The sequence below is a fragment of the Clytia hemisphaerica genome, unplaced genomic scaffold, assembly GCF_902728285.1.
Source record: "Clytia hemisphaerica strain Z4C2 unplaced genomic scaffold, Clytia hemisphaerica genome assembly, whole genome shotgun sequence".
NCBI lineage: Eukaryota > Metazoa > Cnidaria > Hydrozoa > Leptothecata > Clytiidae > Clytia > Clytia hemisphaerica.
In genome coordinates, this window is record NW_027103321.1 from 106,596 (window position 1) to 123,292 (window position 16,697).

Genomic DNA, 16,697 nt, shown 5'->3' on the forward strand with positions numbered 1-16,697 from the left:
TCACAATGTTTTATTTTGTTTGTTTGTTTTTTTAGATGAGAAAGGTAAAAACTTGAAAATCATTAAATAAATCAAACATACAACATGCTGCGTTACAATTTCCGTCCCAGTTTGGTGGACCATGCCCAAATCATGATATTGGTTCGATCATTTTACAATTGCTCCGATCAGGATCATAATTTTGTGTTACGGAAACTTGGAGTTTTCTCATATGCTACCATTAAAGATAGTGATCGAAGGTTATTATTGAGGTTTACTAAAGGATATAATAGAGATGTTTTGGAATGGGGTCGCATCCAGCTTCATAGAAGACCGTTAGGTTTCATCGGAGTCGCATGTCTATCCAATGATCCTGTCCAACAACCCAAAGACTATGACCGAATAGTTCACCGGTTTGATAATTTGATCAGTCAGTATGAATCATTTTTATATGACTCAAGATGTATTATTGTTGGACCTGAAAACCCATCTATCGAGAATTTACGTAAAGACATTATTTATTTGCCCATCACTGAATTGGATATTACAGATGGGTTTGAGAAAGCTGTGGCAGATTTTATTTCATCTTTGTTTGTGATTTTGGAATCTAAACGTGTGGAAAAGATCAGTGAGAATTTCGAACGAATGGTCATGCCATCAGCTCCTTGTGAACAAGAACAAACCATCTCTGATGCTGATACAAGGTAATTTATTTTGAACTTTTTTGAAAGCTTAAATTTTAAGATTTTTTCTGTAAATAAGCCTCTATTTAAATGGTTTAGTGCTACTGCGGCCATTGATTTGGATGCAATGCAACATGATCAGGTTGATAAACCTTAAAAAAATTTCTTCACGTACTGACTGGGTGATAAAAAACTGGCTTTTTATTTTTTACATCATTAAGCAGACAAAACGTTTTTAGGTTTACGCTCGCTTTTTTCCATAAAACGAAAAATGAAACCACCAGACACATGATTTTTTGTATGGTTCAATGGGGGATTCTCCATTGCACCATTATCTTGTCTTGTTCCTTAAAAGAGCACCTGTGAAAAGGAAGTAACTTTACTGAACACTTTTCATTTCATCTGTGTATGTTTGCTAATTTTCTATTTAGACAAATGAAGCGCAAATGTTTAGGACGTAATAAGAAGATACTGGCAGACTTGTGCTTGATGGCCGGTCTGTATCCAGAATCTCTGGTTCATTATAACAATTCCGTTGAACATTTACGTAATGTTAATGATTACCTATGGATGGGTGCTGGTTTGGAAGGTGTATGTGCTGCGTCCAACATCATGACAATAGGGGATCAAGCCCTCAAAACAAGCCGTTACACGCGTGGATTAGTCATTGATCAAACCAACATTCAAATCAACGTAACTACGGACAACGCGTTCGAGGAACAATTGAGAAATATGACCATCCTTGATGATAATGGAATGATAGCCAAATATAGCGAATGTTTGAGTTGTTTTAAGAGATTCAGTTCGACTGGACCACTAGAAATGGAAAGCCACTTTAAATTCATTCGAGCTCTCATCCGCATGCAGGTTAGTGTTGTGTTTAGTAAGTTTACATTCAAATTAACTTCACATAGCGTGTTTTGTATACTGGAGTCTCTGTAACTCGAACTCACACGGGGAACATAAGTTTGTTAGAGTTAAGTATAATTTCGAGTTATGGAGTAAGGTTTATAAGGCTTAATAAACTGAAAGAACTAGAAAAATTGTTTGAGACATGCGAGTTATAGAGGTTCGAGCTGAAGAGTTTCCACTGTATAACAAAAATTTTAATATTCCATTTCAGAAAAAATTGGAGGTGGCACAAGTGATCCAATGTTTGTTGTTACTCCCTATCTCATCCAACCTTAATGAAGTTGAAAAGGTATGCATTGTTTCTAGGAGCTGATCCCCCGAAATTCTACTCTTACTTTCAAATCTTGTTTTATTGAAAAAAAGTCTATGTGTATTCTCTGCATACTAAAACTTGCCATGGTATAATAATAATAATAATAATATCTTTCCTCAGAGTTAAAAAGTAATAGTAAATAATAAATATATTTATAAATATGTTTTAAACTCTATTGAGGTTGGCGCCCGTGGAGCGCCAGGATTTTCTTTCCACCATCATTATGAGTGCATCTGACTCACTCAGTCCATACAACTTTGCATCTCTGATGACTTCACGGTATGTCGAATTCGTTACACCTGGTTTCTTTTTTAGACCAGGGTGGTACTGTTCGAAAGTTAACTTTTTTATGTAGCATTCGTTTGAAGCTCGGGTGCAGTGTGCAATCCAGTTGTATTGCTGATTTTGAAGGTACTTAAAAAGCGAAGGCCGGTCGATAAAATTTTTGATTTGCTCATTTGAGTAAAGTAGTTTTTTGAATGTTCCTTTTTTTCCATCATTTGTTGTATATTCAATCAGTTCAGGTTTGCGTTGATTACCTCCTCTGACTAGGTAACGTAAGAATTTGATATATTGACTCTCAATATGATCGAATTGTTTCTTGGTCAATGCCCAGCACTGACATCCATACATGAGACGGGAGCGAACAAGTGATTCGAGGTATAGAACTCTGGTGTGAAGTTTGATTTTATAATTCGTGAAGAAAGGTTTCAATTCGTAAAATTTGCAAATGGCTGAGGTGATGCGATGCTCTATTTCAATATCTCCTGTTGAACTGTTGTCATATTCGATAAATGCTCCCAGGTATTTGAATGATATTGAGTTTCTAATTGGGATCCCATTCAAGGTTATAATTGACTGTGGATATATGTCGTTTATAGTTGGTTTTCCTAATTTCCAGTTTAGAATAAGGGTTTCGGTTTTATCCGGATTGAGTTTTAGACAGTATTCAACAAATACTTCGTTCAATATCTCAATCATTTTCTCGAGATCTCCAATGCACCAAGCTGCTAGGACAATGTCGTCGGCATATCCTAGCCATAAAAGAAGTAGAATTCCTGCTATGGCATATTCGGTTCCAGTGACTTCAGTAGGAATTTTGTAGGGGATATCAACAAATCGAATTCCAGCTTCACGACACCTCTGCTGAAATATTTCAAGTGTGTGGTTAGCGTAGATATTGTATAAAAGAGGGCTTTCGGGTCCGCCTTGTCTGACTCCCGAGGTAGTTTCAAAGATTATAGAACAACCTTTCATTGAACAGTTAGTTTTATCATACATATCTTCAATGATTTTGAACATTGTTAGGTTTCCAAAGTATCCTTGGACAATGGTGAATAGCCAATCTCTACGGATGTGGTCGAAAGCAGCGGACAAATCAACCATGCCGATAAAAAGTTCTTTTTGTTGTTTTCGCGCCCATTGATGAATTCTTTTCAGACAATAGATACCGTCCGTGCATCCTCTCCCTGGTCGAAATCCCATTTGTCCTTCATTCAGTATATCATCATAAAAGTTGAGACATCTATTCAAAACAATGTTCACAAGTACTTTGGTCAAAATACTCGATAAGGTAATTCCACGGTATTTCGTTTGATCACGGGGAGAGCCTTTATTTTTGAATATGGCACTTATTTCTCCTTTGCCAAAATAGTCTGGAACTTTTCTATTTTCCCAGATGTCATTGAAAGATTTGTGGATAGTTGTTTTGAATTCGTTACTTTCAAGACTGAGTTTTAGTAGTTCAGCGGAAATATCATAACTTGCTTTGTTATTACGAAGTCTGGTAATAGCTTTGGTTATTTCATCTATGGTGGGTGGAAGATCATTTATATCTAACGGTTGATCTCGTGGTAATGGTAGTGAAAGTGGGTACATTTAGTTGATCAGGGTTGAAATGGTCGCGAAAATGTTCGAGTAGACCAGGACAGTCTAATTGGCGGGGTTTTTTTCTGTGAATTTTCGCTTGTTCTTTAGCGATTTTATAGGATTGGGCGATGTCACGAGCAGTTTGTGCAGCGGTAAACTTAGATGCTTCATTTGCGTAGTGTTTATTTCGTAGGAGTGATACTCGTTTACGAATCTTCCTTTGAGTTGCTCGATATTGCTTTTTATCGTGTTTGATGTGGTATAGTTTTCTTCGCTCGAGGAGTTCTTTCAGTTCATAATCGTTATCCCATGGAAACGGTTGTTTTTGGGTTTTGTTGATACGAGGAAGGAATTCTTCGGCCGATAGTTGTATGGTTTTGATTATGGTTTCTGGTGATACTTGTTGTGTAGGTGAAAGATTTCCTGTTAGGGATTTGACAAAGTTTTCTTTATTATTTCGTGTGAGGTTTTTGAAATCGAACTTCTTAGATATTGAATTTGTATACTTTGAAGTTTTTAACAATGTTTTGTGTTTTGGTGTTTTAAAACGTGTAACAACAAGTTTATGATCACTGTGAAAATCATAGGATCTACGGACACGACAGTCTAAACAAAAGCGTTGAAGAAATTTGTTGGTAATGGCGAGGTCATATATCTTTCTGGTACGGTTATCGTTGCTATACCAAGTATATGAATTTGCGGGTTTGTGTCGAAAGTACGTGTTCAGAATAGGTGACTGAAATTCTGCACAGAAACGAACCAATCGATTTCCATTGTCGTTATGTTGGGCGTCTTCAAGCGATTGACCATGAAAGTAAGTGGCTTTATGACGAATGACTGTGGTTGTTGCGTTAAAATCACCGAGTATAATTAGTTGTCGTTTACATTCAATATTTGACAGTTTTTTCAGATCTTTCCAGAATTCATCCTTCATTGAATCACTGGATTTTTCAGTCGGGCCATATGCGGCAATAACTCGAAGGGATAGTCCCCAAACTGATAAATCTGCATACATAAGTCGAGATGAGATACCTTCGATTGATTCAATAACGATGCTGTTGTGTTTCTTTAAGATAAGTGCGACACCTTGTTCCCGTTTGCGAACAAATCCTGACCAGTGCATCTGGTAGTCTTTGAAATCTAAGCAGTCTTTACCGAGTAATCGTGTCTCTTGTAAAGAACATATGTCGAGTCTACTTTGTCGGACATTGTCAATAGTGTGTTTGATTTCGAGGGGGTTAGAGTTTTCTTGTAACGACCGTACATTGATGGTTCCGCATCGCCAGAAATGATTTTTTTTGTTGGACATGAAAGTAGGTTGATGGTGGTTGATAATCGTATCTCTGTTAGTTGTTGAATTGGAGCTCCGAGATATGAAACTTCTCCAATTGACAAATAGAAATTACTCATTCCATTGTCGCGAGTGTTGTTCGGTACGGATTGGTTACCGCTTTTTACGGGTTGGTTACCGCTTTTTCAGGATCGCATCTGAAAGAACAACGGTGGCCGTGCCCGTATATAGTACTTAATATATGATTTCCTTTTTTTCCAGATCGACTTTTCATCTGTTTTATCTTCCATCCATGAACAACTATCATTGCATCGAAAAGCAGCTTTTTACCGAAGACGTGCCGCCATGTATTACGTACAGAGTAACCCTGGAAAACCAGCGCTTGCTAAGGTTCATTATTATGTTATAAGCATTTTGTTGTATTTATAGTAAATTGCCCTTTAACTTGCTTGAAGTTTAAATCTAAAATAAGACTCGTACTTTTCAAGATTGCTTTTGAATTATGAACATTGGTCAAATCTACACATGTTCTTCAAATTCAGCCTTTTTATTATCTTATTTTGTTGTTCTCCATCATAGGCGATGTCTTACCTTCAAGAAGTTTGTCCTTCATACAAATTACAAATGGAACAACCCACCAACGTCGAAAAGAAGCACGGTATCTACTTCTTTGTTCAAAAGATTCTTTGAATAGTTTGTCAGCGAATATGTAAAATCTACAATGTAACAGCTTGTCAGGGTGTACCGCACAATAGAGAAAAGTCGATGTTCGATATCTGAAATGTTTTTTTTCGCTAACTTTTAGACTCTAATAAAGGCTGGCCATCCATCCAGTTGATCATTTTGCTGGACATGTTGAATATCACGCGAAAGCTAGGAAACAAGCTGGACAGTGTCAGGTATATCAATCGAAATCTTAACGGGTTGTTAAACATATTCTTTTTTTTTATGATATAGAAAGAGAAAGGGGCCGTACCTCTATGCTGACAACGTGGAGTAGACAATAGAATTTCTTTTGAAATAGAATTTTGTGCTCGCGCGGTGTAAGAAAGCCTTTTTTTTTTGTTTTAAAATGCTGTGTAAGCAAATATTAGGAGATACGTTAAATAATGTCCTTCAATTAACCAAGCACTCGTACTTTTGAGAAGGTGAAAACAAGATGTCAAATACGATTTCTGTCAAACTGGTATCATGATTTTCTTGGTAGGAACTCCTACCAGGGATCGGCTTTACTTACATTCTACCAAAGCCGTCAAAGCCCGATTTAACCATTCGGGTTTTACATCATTGGTATTATTACCTTTTTTAGGTTGCTCTGTTTCATTTTGGAAAGATATGGGGATCACTTGAACCCTGAAACACATTCTGAATTGGTGGATTTACTGGAGGAGTTTTCTGATGATACAAGCCCTCTCGTTAATGAGACGAAGGATGACGTTGTTCAATTGATCCGCCCTCTACCAATCATTAGGTATGGTGTGTTTTTAATAACTTTTATTCATTATAGCACAAGATGATTGAGTACAGATTGAGTGCGGTGAAAAAAACGACCAAAGACTTTATCTTGTGAGCTCATAAAATTGACGTCATTTGATCATAGATCCCAGTAAATTCTAACAACTCTAGCCTAATCCCCCTTTTATGACGCCTTGGTCTGAGGGCTAATATATCCAGCCTTGACCCATGACGTTTCGTTTTAGCTTTGATAAGATAATAAAGTAATAATAATTTAATTGGATTAATTTTTGCGATGTTAATTTGCATTTTCACAAATTTTTGCCATTTTCGCAAAATAAACCTCGAGAAACGCGAAATCGCGTGAGATCGATGGCTCGTAAAAATAAATTGGTGCAAAATTCTTATTTTTTAATTGTTTTTTGGCGTTTTTATGGTCATTTCAGGAAATCTTATGCTGATTCCCGAAAATTGATCGGATTAAAATAGTATTAATGTAATTTTAAATACTTACCCTGAAGACGTTTTTACACAGGGGGGGGCAAGCAGTTAGTACAGAACACTATGTGTACTAACTGATTTTTGGAAAAATCTGTACCCCACCACCACCCCCTGTCACTTAGTACACCGTGTACTAACTGTCTTTGACCTTGCTCAATATATATACCTCCCCCCAAAATAAGGATCCGTCTCTCTACGGTGCATTCCAGGTGAATTTCACACCCCAGGGAGGTTTTATGAGGTGTATTTTTACGTTTTTACCTGTCTTTACCAGGTTTTTACCACTAACTACTTTCAAACAAATAAAAATATAACAAATTATGGAGTAGGTCAACCGCAGTGGGGGGAAAAATTGATGAATAATTTTTTTTTCAAAATGAATATTTACCAGTTTGTCAATGAAAACACTAGTAAACCTAGTTAAAGTGACAATAATGACTTTCCAGAAACATTTTTTAGACAGAAAGCACAGCATGTTTGTTCAGCAACTTATCCACCATCTTTAGATAATTTTCTATTTTTCCCAATTATGGATCGGATGATCGGATTACCAAAACAAAACAGAAAACGTTCGAAAGTTCGAAATTTTCAAATTCGAATGTTTTATTTTGAATATTTCTAAGAGTTCTAAGAGTTCCTTGTAATGTTATGTGTCAAGCTGTTAAAAAGTATTCCTGACTGTCCTAGAAAGAAGATACATAAAAAAGATAGAACCATAAACCTCTCATAAACTGATAACAGTAAAAATCTGAGAAATCTAGTTTAAAATTCTCGTTTTGAAAACAGTTAATACACCTTTTTTCTTCCAAAACTCTGTATACACCACCCCTTTTGGCAGTTAGTACACAGGTGTACTAACTGCATTTTGAAAATTTGAAAAATGGACCCACCACGGTACTAAGTGTCATGGGTGTCGTGTACTAACTGCTTGCCCCCCCCCCCTGTTTTACACTGTCATTTTATTTCAACTGTATTTCTTTTAGAGATTTCGCTGCGAAAAGATTGGCCCATTATTTGCAACCTTTAAAAGTGAAGAAAGCAGAAAGTGACGGTCCTTTCATTTTTTCGGCCCTTTCCTCGAAGATGAAGAAGGATGAAGGAGGTTAGTCACTCTTTGTACTAGTCAAGTGCGAAGTTCTTTTTGACAAATTTTTTCGTTGACATTTGGTTCGTCAACACTGGATTTACCTTAAAAGGGAACTAATTTTCGCGAGAATTGATTTCCGCTTTTTTCGTTGTTTTTCGGCAAAACTGTGCGAAAATTTGAACCCGCGAATTATAAATTTGGCCATTTGTCATCTTAGATGATTATGGTGACATAAAAATTTGAAAAATTCCTAAGAAAATGAAAGAAATGTACTAAATAGGTCAAAACTGCGAAAATTAATCCCCGTGAAATGCGAATTTTTCGGTTTACTCCGACCGCGAAAATTAGTTCCCGTTTAATATAGTCCCCTTAAGGTAGGATCTTATTTCCATCGTTTAATTTCATTTTTCAGACATCATTTGGGTTTCTGGTGACGTTTCGGAAGTTGCTATGGTTGTGGATAACCCTCTACCCGCTGAAATTAAAGTCAATAACATGGTATAAAATATAGTTTTATCCATTCTCTTTTTTCCCAGTCTCTCTTCGTATCGCTAGTATCTAATAATCATTTGGCAACTCGGTTTACTAATATTGCAATCGACACCCGATCAGAACATTCTGCGCTTGAACTTAATGCAAAGTCACCTCCTTCTCCGAATACCAATTACTCAAAGAATGGATCTGGGTCACACAAAATTAAAGTCTGACACATTGAATTTTTCTTTTTTATGACAGACTTTAATTACCGAGGGTACGGAATTCGAAGCGCATCCAGCGACACTTGCATTGCCAGCAGATTCCGGCAGTTTTCCTTTCATGTTGCTTGGCACTCCTATCAAACCTGGTTCACTGAGTATCAAAGGTAATATTATAGTGTCCTCCAAAATTTTCTAAAAAATGAATTGACAGTAGTCGCTATATAACTGCAAAATATTAATTTTCATATTAATTTTTCAAATTGTCGTTTTCTATATAATTATTTATTTCGAAATGACTTCCAGTCCACAGTCGGTTACTGCGATTCCTTTATCTCAGAACTTTTGAAATAATGAATACTCATGAAGCCGACCACAACAACAAAAGTGAAGTGTTATTCCTTCGTATGCAGGTTACCGTGTAGAAGTATTGGGAATTTCGAACGTGGTGCTTCTTCCCGAACCAATCACAGTGGAAGTCACTCCTATGCTTCCCATCCTGAAACTGAGTAGCACTTTACCACGAGCGCCGAATTCAAGTTCACTCAATCCTGAAGATAAACATTATCAAACGCTTTTTACATCAGCAAACCTCTATCGTGGACACAGGTAAAGTATATTCGATAACTTCAAAGCCGAACCTTAGGAGGGACCTAGAGAAACCCTTAATTCGTCTTATATTTTCTATTCTCTTTTCTTTTAGCTGTACAGGACAAGTAACGCTGGAAAATGCTGGGAAAGTTGCGGTGACAAAGCTTGACATCAAACTGAATAAACCAAAAGGTTTTTTTTGGATTTTTCACTAGAAAAAGCTATGATCCCCTTTTTACGACATTACTCTTTTTTTTTGTAAGAATATCTTTATTAGAACACAAGGGTGAAATTCACGGATTTCAAAAGATGCTGATTATCAGGACTATGACTCCAAACTTATTGGCTCTTGTAGAAAATGTGTAAAATGCTTTCAGAGAGGCTGTGATTGTTAAGATATTTTTTCCCTACTAGAGGTGAATGTGATTTTCAACGAAGAGCAAGTTCAAAAGCAATTACCATTAGCTCCTGGAGATTCCATACACCTTGATGTGGTTATCATGCCCGAAGCTTCGTGGAAACTGTACAATAACAAAGATAAGATTGAAACGATGCTCATCATGTCATACTCTTGCGAAGAAGGTGAACAAGGAGGATACACCAGGGAAATTTATTGGGTGACCATAATTAAAGTCATGCCATCACTTGAGTTCTCTAACCTAGAGCTCTTTGAAATTGAAAGGTTAGTGTAGTAGTTTGATATTTCGAGAACTTCAGTTTATATATCTTTTGCAGATTTCAATGTTCTGGAAGTGTTGTTACGCTATAACTTTCATGTTAAATGTTTATATTCATGCTTTTGTGCCATACTTTTATTTTTAGACAACCTGACCTTTGTTTGATTTGCTTTGATGTTGAAAATATGACTTCGATATCAATGAACGTCGTGTGTGCCGTAGAAAATAATGACCCTGAAACTGCAGGTAATTAATGGTTGCTTATTCGTTTATCTAATAAAGTTCCTTCAATGATGTTAAGGGGAATCCTTGTTGAATTTGTTTTTTTTTCTTGTTTAGATATCAGCTCCTTCTCGACACTACTGGAGGATTTAGACATTGTATTGGAATCCAAAAAGAAGACGAGGTGAAATTTTATACCCTCTCCTCTAAGTTTTCAAATTTATCCTTCTTCTAAGTTCAAAATTTCCCGTTCAACCGATTCACTGACTTCATTTCTTTCTACAGCGTGGAAGTCAGCTTTCCAAGGATCTCCTTACCGCTCCCTCCCAAGTTCAAAAGACAGGTTTGATTTTTATTGAGCTAATAATCAAAAATTAACTGCTGTTGTTAAGAAACGTTTCAACCATGTGTCTTGGATCCAAATACCTTATGTCGTGTTAATTTAATCGACCTTTACCCAAGATAATTATCAGAAATGTCCTACCAACAATCTCAAATATCCGATAGATATCAGAAATACCCACGGCCAGTCTACAAAATGTTGGTAAAAACAGACATATTTTTTCTTTGTTTCATCACTTTGACAAAGGTAATGTCGTTTTTTTGTATTTTTTGTAGTAGCAAATAATGATGGTCTTTTTTTATTTTGCAGACCATAGAAGATGTTTACGAGAAGTTTGTGAGCCAATCAATTTGCTTCAAATGGAGGTTGAAAGACACCAACTACAGTGGTGTGACGTATTTTCAAAATCTGAAGATCACACCAGAAATGGTTCCTGTGCTGAAGCCAAAACATTTGAACATCAGTAAGCTGTTTTTCTAAACCATTTTGTAGGACTAACGAATTGAATTTATTGCATAATGAGTTTTTCTAATTGACGTGTATTCGTATACTTTAATGGGATAAACTCTCGCGGGGATAAAATTTCGCGGATTTCGCGGATTTTGGTGTCATCCGCTAAAATCCGCGAAATTAAGTCCCAATGGAAATTTTGAAGGGTAAACAAAACTCAAAATATTTCAAATAAATACTATTTGAATTGTTACTGGCATCAAAGAGGCGCTAAACCTCTGAAGCTAAACCTTTTTTTGTGAATAAGATTTATGCCAGTTTATGCTCTTCTTGGAATCCTGTCTATAGATATACTATTTTTCAATTCAACACTTTCTCTTACAGATATTCGAGTCAATGATAATCGAATAAAAGATGGGGAATTTCTTCCGATTCCAAAAAATAGCATGGTCTGCATTTCTGTGGTACTTACTAATTTTCATGGTATGTTCCTTTATACATGCACTTTTCATTACTTATCAAGCTGTTATTTTACTTTAACCCAGGTCTACAACGCTCACACGCCAAGTCCTTTCAGCAATTAAATTCCCCCTTGTATTAGGGAAGTTTTAATTAGAATCATGAAATTTTGATTTAGGCCATTTGCGCCTTTCTGATTGGAAAAATAATGAAATTTTCTTTCCACGACAGAATTGGACATAGATGATATCACATTACACGTCAACCCATACCAAAGATGCCATCGTAGCGTGGAAGCGATGAACCAACTCTGTCTACCTTCTGGAATTATGAATAAAGGCATCAAAAAGGTCTCACAATTTTCAAATGATTAATTTTTCAACCTAGACATGCTTCTAAACATGTTTTGTTTTCTTTTTGTTGAAGTTTTCCAGCAATCGAAACTGGACTTGTCAGCAATTTCTCTTGAGGTTTTCAGTAAGCTACACGCTTTTTTGCAAGAAAAATTTTATAAGAAAATGAGGCTGAATATTGGACAAGACCTAAGAAAAAATTTTAAGAATAATCTGAGGCTCAGCTCTAGCCAATACTTAAGAGCAAACTTAGTAAGACCAAGATTGGATCACGAATATGTACTAGTTATCGCATGACTTCGAGTGCAATACGAGAAATATTTTACGAGTTCCGAGATTTTTCCGTAATATTTTTCCGAGCCTTTAGGCGAGGAAAAATATCGGTAAAATCTCAGAACGAGTAAAATATTGAGTATTGCACGAGAAGTCATGTGATAACTAATTTATTGTCGACTCAAAAAAATTGTCCTATTTTTGTTTTAAAAATTACTTCCGCCTTCTTCTGCTTCTGTGTAGATTCGAATGTTTTTATTCGAAAATCTAATTCGAACGTTAGATTCGAACAAAAACATTCGATAACTTCCCGCTGAAAATATTCACACAAAAACAAAATAGAGAAAACATTTTTCGATCATTTTCGATCCAGAAGTTTTGTTTTGAAGAGTTGCAGATTTGAAAGTTTCTAGATTGATAATTCAAAATGCAGATGACGTACAGTATTGTTTCGATAGAGAGGAAACCCTCCATCATTGGATTAATCAGACTGATAACATTCAGTCTTTTTATATGTTTTTGTTTCGATGACATGGCCATGGGAAAGAATAGCAGAGGAAAGGAAGTCCCACGATGGAAATGTATCCTTGTAATAATTAAAGAATAATTAATGTTGTTAAAGAACAACATTTTTTCAACAGCAAAACAATATGTTTCGAATTTTAGAAGAAAGATGTACTGTAATGATTGTTGAGTTGAAAAGTCAATGACGTACGTTGTTGTCGAGAACGAGAATTAGGAGAGAACTTTTATAAAAATCATTCGTCATTTGGTTTAATACAAGACATTACACTTTCCTTGTTATGTTATGAGAAATTTTATTGGCAAATATTGAAGAATTTCAAGTTTTTTTGTATGCATTGATAAAAAACTGTTTGGTTATCACACGGACAAATTTGCCAAAAGTTGAAAATATTTGGGTCGTGTCAAGTAGTTTTATAATTAATTCTTTGTTCATCAGATTTGATTTTAGTGTCTTTTATGGAAGAACTCCAAAGTAAAAGTTAATCTGAACATATTTTTGTTGCGTTTTTCCCTTTGATTCCCAGCCAAGTCCTGTTTTGTTTTGATTTTTCTTCCGCCGCTTACCCAGTCCCCCAAAGTTCAACGCGGTCATATTTCCAGACTAAAGAAATATGAAATATCGCAAATATCTTGATGCTCTCGACCAATCAAAACGCTGATATTTTTTTGGGTCGGCAATAAAGAGAAATAAACACCGTTACACACAGGGGCTTAAAAAGAATTAAGAATATTGCAGGCTCAAATGAATGGAATGTTCTAAAGACATATGAACATTTTAAGACCATCTTTTTCCTGAAGTTTTCAGAAAATTAAGAACAGCCCAGCCTGAGTCAATTTTACTGGTTGTTATAAAAAAACGTGTATTGTCATACATACATTTGATACTTTTTATCAGTTTTTCTCGGAAATATAAAACTAATTAATGTCATTAAAAAAGATATTTAGAATTGTATCACTTCACCTTTTAATCATATACCAAATGAGTTTCCAAGCAATTACTGCTTTTTTACTATATTTTTTGTTTTCATTTCAGTTATGTCCTGGCGAAACGTTCGAGCACTCTTGTGGATTATTTTTCCTTTACGAAGGAGAATTCATGATTGATATCTCTTGTTCAGCTAATCGTAAATTCGGTACTCCTACACCTAAACGGCAGCGAGCATTTGCTATTGGTGAAAACGTCCCTGGCTCTCCTCCACCTTCCACTAATGGCGATAAGAAAATGTCGTGGTCCACGCCGCTGAGTCCAGGGAGTGTCAGCAAAAAACTGAAATACCATGAGGCAGACTTTTGGGCTCAAACTTTTGCTCTTAATGTGAAGTAGTGAAATTATTAAGGAGTTGATCTCTTTGTAATGCTTTTCCCAAAAATTCTACATTTAATTTTTATGATGGAGAATCTTTTCCATCAGAATGAGCCTTTTAAACTTTATTGAATCTGTAGGAATTTTCAATCATCATTGTATGATATAATGTCCAAACATGAAACCGAAATTTGATTCTTTTTAAATGTAAGGCACACTCTTCTTCAGTTAGATTTTAGTACTGGCCATTTTTCCATGTCACTTTTTTGTTGTATAAATTGAACTTGATTTTTTTATGGATAAAGAGACATAATTTGTATTTTTTGATCAAAATAATTGGCTTTTTTATTGTAATTTAAGATTTCTAGTTACGCTTGGCTAGCGTTTCCATTGTCTTATTAATTGTCCATGTGCATTCCACACGTCTAGGTATGGTTTTTGATTTGTAACGATTTTTCTTTTGAAATAAGCATCTTATTTCCCTTCCAACTCGTGTATGTCCCGACACACTGTATTTTATAGTACTAAAAGTAAATAAGAATTTGAAATGTCATCAGCAGAGCAATCGCAGCCCACCACTTTCACTTATACGCCAATCAGTCGTGAAGAGAGTGAACAACTTGGACCTGAATGGCGGCATTGTGCACACTTGATGTTATATGCCGCCCTACCGCCCGATGTTTTTCTCTTTAATGATAAACACAACCCAATCAAAACTACTGTTATGGTATGCACATTCTTCATCACCACCGTATACTGTAATGTAATTCAGTTAACTCGGGCGGAAAGTCAATTTGTTCGAATTACAGAGAGCTCGAATTATAGAAAGGTTCGAATGATGGAAAGGTTCGAATTACAGAGAGATCGAATTATAGAAAGTTTCGAATGATAGACAGGTTCCAATAATGGAAGATCAAATTAGAGGGAGTCCACTGTATTCGAATTTTGAATATCTTAGAAACTTTTTTAAAAATGTCAAAGCTCAGATTCTTAACTTTCAATCAGAGATTTATTGAGTACCATTTGACGTCGTTTTTTTCAAACGTTTAGATGCAGATGCGATTCGATGGTCGTCTTGGTTTCCCTGGAGGCTTCATCGACGATGAAGATGCATCATTGGAAGCTGGCCTTCAACGCGAATTGCTGGAAGAGATGGGAGAATTACCAAATGATTTTGAGGTGCAATCGAAAGACTACATGTTCACCTATCAGTTTGAAGAAAGGAAATATTGTCTACACTTTTTCTGTAAGAAGGTCACTTTTGACGACTTCAAATTGATCGAGCGAAGACCTGAGGAGGAACCATTTGAAGGCTTTGAGGTAAATAAACTTTCTTGATACATCTTTCAAGCTATTATTGGGATTTATGTTTCAATTTTTGAAGAAGATAGATTCATATATATTTGACTCCGCAGACTTCGACATTCTTTTGATTTCTTGAAACTAGATTTTTTAGCAGATTTATGATGGGAATTATCTGGATGAACTAAGCTCGAAAGAAAAGAGAAAAGATTGTTGAGGAATTTCGGCTTTAAAGTCCAATTCACACAAACATAAAACTCCCACCGAAACCCACATCCCATTCTTACCTGCACTCGTTACCTCACGGAAATAAAAAAAGTGATTTCTTTCAAATCTTTCTTTTCCCAACAGGTTCTTGGAGTGATCCGTGTTCCTTTGTACTCATTCAGTACGAGTCGTGGAGGGTTTGCCGCTTTCTTGAAGAACAATTTCATTGGATGCGCACGCAAGCAACTTCTTGACTGCATCAGAGTTAAAGAATTGTTGAGTGAGAAAGAACTCGACCAATATATTCAAAACAGTCGTATCTCTGATCCATTAAGTAACCCTTACACTTCACCATAATATTTGAAGGTACATTAATCTTATAATCTTAATGATGTGAATATTTTCGTTACAGTTTAACATTGCAATATATTCGCTTTTACAGTGCCTCCCTTTACTCCATGCACTATAAACTTCAATTGTATTTGGGTTCAGTCGAAGGTATGCTTTTTACCTTTTTTCAATACTTTGATATTTCAGTGTATATTTTCTTCAAAATGCACACCCTATTCTGTGCGGGTTCTGCATCTGTTTTTGGTTACTAGCTTTTTGAATAAGTTCTTTTTTAAGTTATAGGTATCTATTTTTTTATTTTTGGGAATCCACAATATTGCATAATTCTGTAGCAATACAGAATGTAGTAATCTTCGTATGTAATTTTCATATGTAATATTCAAATCTAATGTAATTTTCAAATGTAATATTCAAATGTAATTTTCAAATGCAATATCTCTAAAGGTGTTCTTTTTCGACACTGGGCCCAGTACAATGACTGTTATTACATCATCGTGCCGCCGGAATAACCCAGGTTGTCCTGGGTGGAAAATTTTCGAAAAATTACTTATTGGGGTAAAGCTTATTAGGTACTAGTCTACACAATAGACAGATCCAGGCTTTTAGGCCTTACTCTTGTTCTATAGGCACTGCTATAGGCGGCCACTAGTGACCCCCACCGGGAATTGCTTATTAATAGGTTTAAACATAATAGACAACATTCACAAAAGATGTTTATCAATAGAGATTTTAAATAAAAAAATGTTTAAAACACAGCTGATTGGCTTAGGTTTCGAAACTCTCTATTGTTTCACTAAAACCTCAGTGCGCATGCGATTTATCTGGAGAATTTCAATATTCAAAACAAGAGCAGTGC

The 16,697-nt window shown here is 35.7% G+C and overlaps 2 protein-coding genes across 2 annotated transcripts; both read left to right on the forward strand.

Moving 5' to 3' along the window:
- The first annotated feature begins 35 nt into the window (after window positions 1–35).
- Window positions 36–14,015, forward strand: LOC136815080 (trafficking protein particle complex subunit 9-like). Its single transcript, XM_067071525.1, has 20 exons — window positions 36–683; window positions 1,094–1,529; window positions 1,786–1,863; window positions 5,309–5,437; window positions 5,627–5,705; window positions 5,853–5,946; window positions 6,357–6,518; window positions 7,987–8,105; window positions 8,503–8,588; window positions 8,826–8,952; window positions 9,199–9,394; window positions 9,489–9,568; window positions 9,791–10,058; window positions 10,199–10,299; window positions 10,393–10,459; window positions 10,561–10,618; window positions 10,928–11,081; window positions 11,453–11,551; window positions 11,759–11,877; window positions 13,712–14,015. Exons 1-20 carry the CDS (start codon window positions 85–87, stop codon window positions 14,000–14,002), a joined length of 3,342 nt encoding a protein of 1,113 aa, XP_066927626.1. The 5' UTR covers window positions 36–84; the 3' UTR covers window positions 14,003–14,015.
- A 453-nt stretch (window positions 14,016–14,468) lies between these two features.
- On the forward strand, window positions 14,469–15,930 carry LOC136815093 (U8 snoRNA-decapping enzyme-like). The gene is made up of 3 exons (XM_067071536.1): window positions 14,469–14,708; window positions 15,032–15,301; window positions 15,635–15,930. Exons 1-3 carry the CDS (start codon window positions 14,529–14,531, stop codon window positions 15,845–15,847), a joined length of 663 nt encoding a protein of 220 aa, XP_066927637.1. The 5' UTR covers window positions 14,469–14,528; the 3' UTR covers window positions 15,848–15,930.
- The last annotated feature ends 767 nt before the right edge of the window (window positions 15,931–16,697 follow it).